This window comes from Wolffia australiana, chromosome 20 (assembly GCF_029677425.1).
Source record: "Wolffia australiana isolate 7733 chromosome 20, ASM2967742v1".
In the NCBI taxonomy this organism is placed as follows: Eukaryota; Viridiplantae; Streptophyta; class Magnoliopsida; order Alismatales; family Araceae; genus Wolffia; species Wolffia australiana.
Window position 1 is genome coordinate 6,145,135 of NC_135854.1, and position 12,657 is coordinate 6,157,791.

At 36.5% G+C, this 12,657-nt stretch overlaps 1 protein-coding gene across 1 annotated transcript; it reads left to right on the plus strand.

Annotated features, from left to right (window-relative positions):
• The first annotated feature begins 1,423 nt into the window (after positions 1-1,423).
• On the plus strand, positions 1,424-6,577 carry LOC144716188 (Amino acid kinase family protein). The gene is made up of 7 exons (XM_078591265.1): positions 1,424-1,648; positions 2,232-2,376; positions 3,073-3,126; positions 3,197-3,288; positions 4,321-4,547; positions 5,456-5,632; positions 6,316-6,577. The coding sequence occupies exons 1-7, from the start codon at positions 1,443-1,445 to the stop codon at positions 6,423-6,425; spliced, it is 1,011 nt and encodes a 336-aa protein (XP_078447391.1). The 5' UTR covers positions 1,424-1,442; the 3' UTR covers positions 6,426-6,577.
• Positions 6,578-12,657: the final 6,080 nt, after the last annotated feature.

Here is a 12,657-nt window from a genome sequence, read left to right on the forward strand (position 1 = left end):
GTTTTTTGTCCAAATATCATAAGAAAAAGAATACTGATTTTCATAAATTCAATAACATATCTCAACAGTCTCACCCTATAAAAGGGTAGTGTGTTTTTTTTTGAAAAAAGGTTTAGAGAAGAACTGTTTTTTGTCCAAATATCATAAGAAAAAAAATACTGATTTTCATAAAAATCAATAACATATCTCAACAGTCTCACCCTATAAAAGGGTAGTGTGTTTTTTTTTGAAAAAAGGTTTAGAGAAGAACTGTTTTTTTTCCAAATATCATTAGAAAAAGAATACTGATTTTCATGAAAATTAATAAATATCTCAACAGTCTCACCCTATAAAAGGGTAGTGTGTTTTTTTTTTGAAAAAAGGTTTAGAGAAGAACTGTTTTTTTTCCAAATATCATAAGAAAAAGAATACTGATTTTCATGAAAATTAATAAATATCTCAACAGTCTCCCCCTATATCGGGATAATCTGTTATTCTCAAAAGTAGTTTTGAAAATAAATATTTTTGTCCAAATATCATAAGAAAAAGAATATTGATTTTCATTAAAATCATGGAAATATTTCAACAGTCTCCTCCTATATCAGGGTAATCTGTTCTTCTCAAAAGTAGTTTTGACAAGAAATATTTTTGGCCAATATCGTAATTAAAAATACTGATTTTCATGAAAATCAACAGTCTCCCCCTATAACAGCTTAGTCTGTTCTCAAAAATAGTTTTGAAAAGAAATATTTTTGGCCAAATATCATAATAGAAAACACTAATTTTAGTGCATATCAACATTTTCCCCTACAAAAGCCCAGTCTGTTATTCTCAAAAATAGCTTTGACAAAAATTTTTTGGCCAAATATCGTAATAAAAAATACTGATTTTCATGAAAATCGACAATCACCACCTATAAAAGGGACAGTTTGTTCCTCTTAGGAATAATTTTGAGAAGAAAGTATTTTTGGCCAAATATCATAAGAAAAAAATATTGATTTTCATGAAAATCATGGACATATAAAAGGGCAGTCTGTTTTTCTAAAAAATAGTTTTGAGAAGATCCAGTGTTGGCCAAGTAGCATAAGAAAAAAATACTGATTTTCATGAAAATCAGTCTGTTCTTCTCAAAATAATTTTGAGAAGAACAGACTATCTTTTCATAAAATCAATATTTTTTTCTTATGATATTTGGCCAAAAATAGTTCTTCTCAAGACTATTTTTGAGGAAAACTATTCTTGGCCGAGTATCTTAAGGGAAAAAAAACAGTGATTTTTATGAAAGTGCAGTCTGTTCCTCTCAAAAATAGTATTGAGAGGAACTATTTTTTGTCAAATATGATAAGAAAAAGAAATACTGATTTTCATGAAAATCGTGGAAATATCTCAACAGTCTCCCCTTATAAAAGGCCACTCTGTTCTTCTCAACTGCCTATCATCCTGTTTGCAGCTCTGCTCCGGCCATGGCGGCAGCGGGAGTTAATCCGGCACTGTCGCTTCGCGCTCGATCTACTCTCAATTTTCCAAATCCTTCTTCCGTTTCTCTATCTTGCGCTTCTTCTCGGAAGGCGACGCGTGGAGTTGAGCTTGCAGCATCTTCTCGTATGGTCGTCACGAACTGCGCTTCTTTCTCGCCCTCTGGACCCCTTTTTGACTCATCTGACGCGAAGTATGAGACAATTCTTCTTGAAGCGGCCTTTTTTTTTCGTGTATTTCTGTTTTTCGTCGTGTTCTCGGAAGCATTGTTATGTTTTGGGAGAATTTTGATTCATCTTTGATTTGCATGTCCTAAGGAATTTAACGGTGGAAATAAATCTTGTTTCTTTGGTTTTCCTGATCTGCCGCATTTTTTTGTTTAATTTTCAGTCTCTGAATCTCACAAGTGTCCTGATGTGTCAAGGAATCCTGACTTTTTCTTTACTATTGTATCTCTGTTTTCTTCGTGTTTTCGGAAGGAATGCTATTTTTTTGGGAGAAATTAGATACCGGACTCGGTTTTTTGGGAGACTTTCAATTCATCTTTGATTTGCGTGTCCTTACGAATTTAACAGTGGAAATAAATCTTGTTTCTTTGCTTTCCTGCTCTGCCGCATTTTTTTTTGTTAATTTTCAGTCTCTGAATGGTACGAGTGTATCCTGATGTGTAGCGTAGCTGAGTCCCGATTATTCAAGAAATTCGTGATGATTGGAGCATTTTTATTTCCTAAACTTTCAATTATCTACGCATAATATCTTGCCATCGCTATTTTCAGATCTCGTGCATTGAAGGCCATGCCATTAAGCATGATCGCCGAGGAGACTGCTAACTCCAAGCAGCAATACAGATGGCGGAGAGTTCTTCTGAAAGTGAGCGGCGAAGCACTTGCTGGAGACCAAAAAGAAAACATTGATCCAAAGGTGTGTGATTCGACCGCCATTTCCGACAGTAATTAAAAATGAAAATTTTTCTAGGTGTCAATTTCAGGTTATAATTCAATATCCGTGAATTTAGGATTCCAGTTTTTTTTAATCCATTAGACATTTTGGAAAGATCTAGACACGGTTGCCTTGCATTTTCTTGGTTCTTCATTACAGTTTCTGCCTCGGTAGTTTTTATCTAACATTTATCACTGATAAAAAAATCTGCCATGCATCCCAAGTTAACGGAAGGTTTCTAGACATTCATTTCGAGCTACAATTGAATTTTCACGAATTCGTTAGCCTTAGGATTCTTTTGCAATTTATGTTTCCATTTATTTTTCATCCATCGGATAGTTTGAGAAGATCTAAACACGTTTAATAACCAGCATGGAAATTTTGAGCATTTTGTTCTCTCTTTGTTACAGTTGCTAGGTTGATCGCATTGTGCAATATTAATTATGAATAAAAAATCCTTCTTTCATCTCAAATGAAAGGAATGTTGTTTCCCTTCAATATCAGCTTTTATTTAATTTTCGTAAACTCATAGACCTGGAAATATTTTACACAATTTATGATTGCATTTATTTTTTATCCTTTTTAAATTTTGGAACATCCATACTCAGCCTGAATCACTATAAAGTCAAGCATGTACTTGGCTCATCGTCATACTTGCGCTCACTTTACTGGATTCAGGTCACCATGGCTATAGCAAGGGAGGTTGCTGCTGTTACTCGGCTAGGTGTTGAGGTCTGTTTGTTTGAGATATGACTTGGGTGACAATCAAATCACATCTTATGACTGTGTCCTCTTGTGGCAGGTTGCCATTGTAGTCGGCGGAGGGAATATTTTCCGAGGTTCTTCTTGGGCCGGGTGCAGTGGGCTTGATCGTTCATCTGCTGACTACATAGGGTATAATCTTTATGCTTAAATATTAATTTTCAGACCCAAATTTATCTAGGACTCTTAGCCACTGTCAGGGTATTTTCGTCATTTGTCTTTAGGGTAGCTTCCCTTTAATACCTATAGCACTTTCCTGAGGGGGGCAACCAAGAGGTTACTGAATCCTGCTTGATTGTTCATCTATCAACTAAATAGGGAATAATATTTTTGCTTAAATATTCTATCCAGGTGCCAAACTAGCCTATCAAGCAGATAAAAATATCTTGGGATCTCAAAGACCTGTCAGGGGTATTTCCATCATTTTCCTTTGACCCTTTCCAATTTGGCAAGAAAGATCCTCCCAAAGGAGGCACATGTTTCGATTCAGGGCCTTGGTCATTGCTATATTCCTCTCTTTTTTTCTACCATTCTCTCTCTTCTCTTCCAAGATCCTTCCTCATTATAAACCTACAGTAATGTCTCTATCAAATTCTATACCATTTCAATCACAGAGACAACATTCTCTACGACAAGAAATAATTTAAAATTGTTGAATCGGGGTGTCTTTAATATCATACCATGTGCTCTCCCAAGTTACCAATGTCGCAGAATACTTGATCAAAATTTTCACCTTTTTTCATTGCCCCTGAAAGTGAAGAAATCGTTATTAAGACCATTCATTCCCTTGTCTCCTCTTCCTTCCCACACTCCATGTTTCTTTAGTTGGAAAATCCCAGTCCATGCATATCTCTGACCTTTGAAGTAATTGAAATTATGTTTTTTGGTACCATCCTATATCCCCATCGTTAGATCTATTATGTCATGTCCATTTTTTGAGAGAACATCCAAAAAAGTTAATCCAAAGTTGACATCCTGTATGGATTTGTCTTCCTACTTCATCTCTGAACAATACTTCCATACTTTCCCATCATACCATCTCAGAAATCCCTCTCTTCTTTGATAGAAACTCCTGTGATTCGATCATTTTGTCGTCGTGATAATGACATGAATTATCAAGGAATATTATTATAAACACCCTGACGATGCTTCTGTTTGAATTAGTATGCTTGCTACGGTCATGAATGCAATTTTTCTACAAGCAACCATGGAGAGCATCGGCATCCCTACTCGAGTTCAGACTGCCTTCAGAATGTCTGAAGTCGCAGAGCCGTACATACGCAGAAGGGCAGTAAGACATTTGGAGAAGGGCCGCGTGGTTATCTTTGCTGCTGGCACGGGCAATCCGTTCTTCACCACTGACACTGCTGCTGCACTCAGATGTGCTGAAAGTAAGCGTACACAAATTTTTTACGTTGAAAATCTTATTGGTATTTGATTAAATATCACAATAATCTTGATAATTCATGCCAAAATAACCTTTTTTTTTCTTGATAATTCATGTCACAATTACCTCTCTTTTTTCTTGATAATTCATGTCACAATAACCTTGAGTAAATATCGAGTGGATTTGATTAAATGAAGTGCTTTTTTTTCTGTATGCATTCCACCTGTCTTTTTTTCTTTTGCAGGGCATCTTTCTTCTCACTTCTGTTTGTTATTCTTCTCTCTGTATATATCTCTCTGCCGTATGAGATCATTTTAGTATGGAGACCTACCCACAGTCACTTTCAACAGTGTTGGAAATTGCTGAATTTCTCACCGTACTGAGTTTTTGTTGTCTTTACTCCGACTGCCGAGTATTTCTGTTTTAGCAACAATGATTTGTATGTTATTTTACCTCTTATTCGTCGATGAACCAGTATTGTTGATTTGATACAAGACGATATTTCTCTTCTCCAAGGATTTGCATTAGTGAAGTCTTTGTTAATCTTTTTCATGCTTAAGTCATGCGCATAGTTTCTTATAACCATGATGTATTTTTATATCTCCTAGAACTATCTGTCCAACCTAGGGGTGGGCAATTGAATCAGATAAAAAATATTTGATTTATCTGGGGAAGGATTTGTCCCTGTAATCCTATTAATCAAATCTACCCGGTGATCAAGATCAGATCTTTCAGTCAACCTGATTGTTACAATAAATTGCCGACTCATCAATCTGATCGGGCAGATCAAGATTGATCGTCAACCGTTAGTCATACGAGACACTGCAAGTCTTCAGTAAACAAAGCATTTGTTGACTATGACTCGTGATTCTGTTGACTGGTGTTGACCGTTAGAGCCTGGTGACTTTGCAGTCAATGCTGAGGTGGTGCTGAAGGCAACGAACGTGGATGGAGTATACGATGACGATCCGAGGAGCAACCCGAATGCTCTCCTTCTCAACACTGTGAGTTATCAAGAAGTTATCTCGAGGGATCTCTCTGTCATGGACATGACTGCCATCACCCTGTGCCAGGAGAACAATATCCCAGGTTCTATCTCATTTCTTCCCTTTTTTTCTCTCACTCGATCATTCATGTATATATCTATCTATGAATTTTTTTTGAATTTACGTATGTATTATTCAATCTATGTATTCAAAGATCTATCTATGTATTATTCAATCAATCTATCTATTTTTCTTTCCATTTATCTATCTATATATTATTCAAAGATCTGTGTATTTTTTTTTGAATTTACGTATGTATTATTCAATCTATGTATGTATTATTATTCTATCCACTTATCTATCTATATATTATTCAAATATCTATCTGTATTATTCAATCAATTTATTTATTTTTCTATCCATTTATCTATCTCTGTATTATTCTCTATCTTTCTATCTCTATTTATATTTATGTATCTCAACTCTCTTTAGTCAAGAGATGAGATCTTGGAATCCATTTTTCTATCCATTTATCTATCTCTGTATTATTTTCTATCTTTCTATCTCTATTTATATTTATGTATCCTAACTGTCTCTTTAGTCATGAGATGAGATATTTGAATCCTTCTATCTGTCTACCTACCCGTCCCTCCATCCGTCTGTCTCTCTACCCGTCCTGCCGCCCGTCTGTCTGTCTACTCGTCAATCCGTTTGTCAAATCTATCTATGTATAACTATCTTTTCAACTGTCTCCTTGTTCATGGTCTGTATCTCTGAAATCTGCAGTTGTGGTCTTTAATTTGGCAAAGTCGAACAACATCTCCAAGGCAATTCTTGGCGAGAGAGTTGGCACATTGATCGGCGCGAGTCGCGATCCCGCCGAAAATGTTGTATGATTTTTTTTTTTCGTTTTACTCCGCGTTTTGATAAATATCACTGATTGCATTCCCGGAGTCGGTGGGTGGTTGGTGAGGGGGAGAGGTAGGCATGTAACGATCAGTATATTAGACCAATTCTAATGAATTAGACTTTAGTATTTTTTTTTAAATTTCTGTTCACCACTTTGTTTATTGAATACTTTTCTGAATTTCTTTGTGAACAGTCAGATCGCATTTGTGAATCTTGATATTATTCTAACTGGAAGGCGACAAAGATATTCAAATTAATCAATCTTATTGGTTTTGATTTTCTTATGGGAGATTGATATTTATCTTGTGACTTGAGATTAAACCACAGGGCTTCTATCATCGCAACTAATATTTACTAGTTAGTCATATCTGACTTTGAAGCTCTAGCAAAATATCTCTCAAATCTTCTAGACTTTATTGTGTATTATGTCACATATATTACATTCTATTTCTAATGTTGGTTACCATGGGTATTTTTTTCACTGAAAGACTTATATTTCTTCAGATTTATTATTATACCAGACAGGCTAAATAGCCATCCTTTTCAATCTTAATGTAAATTTACAACTTAGACCTAAGGTGTATTTTTGAAAAATAATTTTCTATTTATATTAAAATATACAATATTTGATACTTCGCAGAAAAGGTTTTGTCATGGGTGATGGGTATAAAGGGCAGTTTGCATAGACTATTCATTAGGTGAAAACATTAGTGGAGTATTTAAAGTATACTTTTAAAAATGATTTCACTTTTTATATTTTATGCTAAATTTATCTTAATCCATGACCAGAGAAAAGACTTTGTCTGATGGGTATAAGGGATTATTCCTTAATGAGAACATAATACATTTCATTATAAGACAATTTCACAAAAAAACAATATAATGGAATGTTGTAGGGCTCTAAAACACGAGCTTCAAGCAGGACAGGTCCTCATTTTTTGCTATGTACAATCAATCTGTCATCAGACATCCACCTTTCTCTTTTCTTTATGTCCTTGAAGAAATGTATTTCTGTTATTAGATATCTACCCTTATAATTTCGGATCCCTCATATCAGGTCCAAGGGACCCGATAAGTGTAAAGCCCAGTATAAGTATTGGGTTATAATGTAAAACCTAAAGACTTAACATTGTTGATTGAATCTCGCTTTTTCCTCTAGTGGCTAGGGTTTTGGACAAGTGGAGAAGAAGCTTCTCCATTGCTTCTCTCCAAGATCAACTGAAAGCTGACATGGTATCAGAGCATCTTCGTGTGGAGGAACACTAGAAGCCTTGTGCAGTCTAACCCTAATCCGGATCATCATTCTCTTCTCTTCTCCCACCCTGTCTGAGGTGTGACAGAGTAGGGTTTACAAGGTCAATCTATGGCTGACCATGAAGATCGAGCTAGTTCTGGGATGACACAAGGGGTCAGGCGAAACCCAGAAGTTGCTCAAGAGTATGACCGTTCAACCCAGATCATATTTCTTGGAGTTACAGAGCAGCTAAGATATGATGGCCTCAACATATTGCATTGGGGTCAATATATTGAGCTTATTCTAGAAGGTATGGATCTCTCAGAACATCTATTTGTTTCCCTGAATCCTATAGATACAGGATACAGAGTTTGGAAACGAGAAGATGCCTTAATCCGTGCAGGGCTCCAGGGAAGTATGGCTGGAGAAGAGTACAATAATTTTCTACTTCTAAAGACAGCTAAAGAGTATGGGATCATGCACAGAAGGGAAGTTCCAAGAGCATAGACTGGAGAATTTATCGCCTGGTGACCGGGGCAGCTACCCTGGTCCAAGGCGAGAGGAATATGACGTTATATGTGAATGAATTGCAAACTATATGAAGAGAGTTCGACCATTATCGCCCTATAAGGAATCCGAATTCTGAAGAGTGGGATATGTATGGAAGGACAAATTATATAAATTTCTTATGGGCCCGAATGCCGAGTATGAGGTTGTAAGAAGCCAGATTTTGAACCGCGAGAAGGTTCCAGATCTGGAGGAAGCTACTCGACTGATTCAGGAAGAAGAGGAGAGGTCTGGAGTGGCTTCAAAGCCACTTGCAAGAGATAGTGGCACAAGTCTTATGTCCAAGACAATACCACAGAAGCCTAAATCGACCCAGAATACTTAGAAGAATCTGAAGTTCCAATCAAAGGATGGACTATTCTGCAAGTACTGCAAAAGGAGGATTATCACAATATTGATAATTTCTGGAAACTCCATGGACGCCCAGCTCGCACAATTCAAGCAAACACTACTGCTGCCCAGGAAGAAACCAAAGATGATTTTAAAGAACCACACCTCGAAGAAAGAAAGCCTTCTCAAGCTACTCTAGGAGGCGAATTAAGCATTATGAGAGAAGAAATTGAGAAGCTGAAGAATATGCTCGGCTCAACTTCTATGGTGAAATCAGGTGAACATTTGATTTCAACTGCATTCTACTCTGCTCCCTTGAAGTTGGACTGGGTGGTGGACTCGAGGGTAACAGACCATATGACTCCAAGTCGACCTATCTTCACCACATATTCTCCATGTTGCACTCTAAGGAAGGTCATCACCGCTGGTGGAGAGATACTTCCAGTGACTGGAATTGAAACTTTATTCATTAATCACCTGGAGCTTCTTAAAGAAGTACTTCATATACCGGGCCTGATAGCACAACTTATTTCTCCACAATGACTAGTGAGAGATATTAACTGTGTTATGGTCCTAAACTCTGATGAGTGTTTTTTATTTGACAGTTACTCAACCGAAGGATTTGTTCTATTAAAATGAAGAACAACCTCATTCAAGTGGAGGAGAAACTTGGAGATGCTTTGATGGTGGGGAGCCCCTAGCCTACACCAAGAGGGGACGAGGGTGCAGAACTAGAGAAGCTGAAAGAGCTAAAGATTTTGCATTCCAGAACTGGACACCAATCTTTTGATGTTTTGGAAAAAAGTTCCCTGTTTATGTTAAAAACATTGGTCTATCAAACTTACTTTGCGATGCATGTCAATTTGGAAAACACAAGAGCATCATCATTCTCAGGCAATAGTGAAAGAAGATATCGTCCATTTGATGTGATTCACAGTGATATTTGGGGACCATGCAAAACCCCATCTATTACTGGGAAATGCTGGTTCCTTGTGCTTGTTGATGATTGCACTAGAGTGACATGGGTACATTTGTTCAAATATAAATATGAAGTATCAAAGAACATTAGAGATTTCTGTACGATGAGTAAAAATCAATTCTTGTTCACAATCAAAATGTTTCGATCTGACAATGCAAAAGATTACTTCAACAACTCCTTGACAACTTTCTTTGGTGAACATGGTATTATCCATGAGTCCTATTGTGTTAATACTCCCTAGAAAAATAGAGTTTCAGAAAGAAAAATTGGACATCTGATTGCTACCACCAGGACATTACTCTTCCAAGGCCATGTTCCCACCCAATTCTGGGCAGATGCACTATTAACTGATGTATATTTGATTAATAGGCTTCTATCCAAGTCACTACATTATCATAGTCCACTCGAGGTTATGTCAATGCACTTTCTAGAGGCAAAAATACACTCTACTATTCTCCTAAGAGTATTTGGGTGTACGGTTTTTGCTCATGCTCACAATCCTGGTAGCAAACTCATGCGTAGATCAATCAAGGGTATATTTCTGGGATACTCTCCTACTCAGAAGGGTTACAAATGTTATAGCCCGACTTTGAGGAAGTTTATCATCTCAGTAGATGTGATGTTTAATGAGGATGAAATGTATTACAGCTCATCAAGAAACACTAATGCAAAGAGGCCTGTCCTAGTTTCCACTAAGGCTAGAGGCGGGGAAGAACAAGATAATGGTACTACACCTATATTAATCAAGCAGAGTCACCATCCGTTAGGAGAAGGATCTAGTCCTATTATTCTTGAAGACAGTGGTGCAGGGCGTCCGCCATAGATGTTACAGAACTAGAAGCAGAAAAATCGACCATCGATGAAGAGAGACCAATCAAGGAAGATCTAATTGATGAACACATGCAGTGGCCAATTGCCCTTAGAAAAGGGAAGCGGACATGCACTCAACCTGGAAGATATCCACTATCACATGCGGTTAATTATGGAAAAATCTCTCCACATTACCGTGCACTCCTTACCAACATTGATAATGAAGATATACCAAGAAGTGTAGAAGAAGCTATGAAGATAACGAAATGGAGAGGGGCAGTGGAATCAACACATGGGAGGTGGTACGAGTGCTAGGAAACGGGAAAGTAGTCGGCTGCAGGTGGGTATATACAATCAAGTATAAGTCAGACGGTTCAATTGAACGTTATAAGGCTAGACTTGTGGCCAAAGGATATACCCAATCCTATGGAATAGACTATAAAGAAACATTTGCTCTGGTGAGAAAGCTGAACACTATGAGAATCCTGATGGCAATAGCTGCGAAGTTGGTATGACAGATGCATCAGTACGATGTTAAAAATGCCTTTCTTCATGGTGACTTGGAGGAAGAGGTGTATATGGTCTTACCCTCAGGGTATAATGCTAAACACATGGGAAAGAAGGTGTGTCGATTGAAGAAAGCCCTATATGGGTTGAAACAGTCACCCAGTGCATGGTTTGGAAGATTTTCCCAATCTATGAAAGAAATGGGATATAGACAAAGTAACTGGGATCATACTTTGTTCATCAAACATTCTCCTTCTAAAGGGGTTGTAGTTTTCTTGGTATATGTTGATGATATTATAATCTTAGGAGACGACTATGAAGAAATTCAAAATCTAAGCAATCTGTTGGGCAAGCTGTTTGATATTAAGTCAACCGGTCTTCTATGGTATTTCCTGGAAATTGAAATTGCTTATTCTGACTAAGGGGTCTTCATTGCTTAGAGGAAGTATACAATTTATCTTCTTCATGAGATAAGGATGACTGATTGTAAACTAGCGTCCACCCTGATTGACCCCAATAGCAAGCTTGGTGTATGTGAAGATGATGATCCTGTCAATAAAGATCAGTACCAACGATTGGTTGGTAAGTTGATATACTTAATCCATACAAGACCGGATATAGCATTTGTAGTTCGTGTTCGTTCGTGAACACAGAGTTCTATCATATTTGAAAAGGTACAACAGAACAAGGTAGGGAAGGTCGTGCGGTTCGGTTCAATTTTTTTTGCCACTGTGCGATTTTTTCAATCGCACAAAGCACTGACTGATGTGCAGTCCAATTTTGTGCGACAAAATCTGACCACACATCGCACAAAATCGGCCTATTGAACATAAATGGACTGTGTTGCTATTTATTTATAGATATGCCCCTCCGCCTCTCTCTCTTCCATATTTCCCTAAGTAAAACCATAGGAAATCAAAAAATAGTTATATATTTATTAAAATATTTTGTTAAACTTCTTTTTTCTTCTAATAAATTCAGAAAAAATAGATTAAAATTCTATAAAAATTGAGTAGGGTTGGGAAGTTTGTGTTCCCTCAATGAATGAACATTGTTCGTTGAGGAACAAACAGCTGAAAATTTATGTTCGTGTTCGTGTTCAATTTGTTTGTGTTTGTTCACGAACGAACATGAACAGGACAATAATTTCAAATGAATAATCAGTACACTAATTGGTCCACTATGATTTAATTAATCAAGTGCATTATTATGCTACACATTACGTAAATAATCAGCAAAAAGATCTATATTTGTCGAGGATCAGAAAAATATAAGTGCGTTCAATTGTGCTGAAAAATAATGTGCAATTTAATTGGCAAAGCACATTAGTTAGAACTAAGAATAATGCTTTATAGCTTTAATTCAGAATCATTTATACCCTTTTTGTAGAATTATTAGTATTAATATTTTTTTATGAAAACTCACAAAACTGTTTAAAGTTTATTTAGTCAAAAGAGCTCATAAAAAAGTACTATGCATAGAAGTCTGGTCTTTGAATATATATTTATATGCATATGAAACTATATCCATAAGTATTATTCATGTTCATCATCTCATATTTATATGCATGTGAAACTGGATCCACAATTATTAATCATGTTATTCAACTCACATTTAAATGCATCTGAAACTATATCCACACGTATTAATACATGCTCTTATCAGTTTCAACAGTAAGTCCGTTGCTTTATTTTTTAAGCTTTAAGTTGTTAATTTTTAAGCTGGGTGATAACACCCTAAATTCGGTATTTATTTCATGCTATTAGCACAATTTTATGCATTTAAGGAGCTT

Bases quoted from the DNA above. Each gene is read 5' to 3' on its own strand.
- LOC144716188 (XM_078591265.1), top strand. From the start codon at position 1,443: ATGGCGGCAGCGGGAGTTAATCCGGCACTGTCGCTTCGCGCTCGATCT. The intron at 1,649-2,231 runs GTATGAGACAAT...CGCTATTTTCAG, and splicing joins TTTGACTCATCTGACGCGAA to ATCTCGTGCATTGAAGGCCA. The intron at 2,377-3,072 runs GTGTGTGATTCG...TACTGGATTCAG, and splicing joins AAGAAAACATTGATCCAAAG to GTCACCATGGCTATAGCAAG.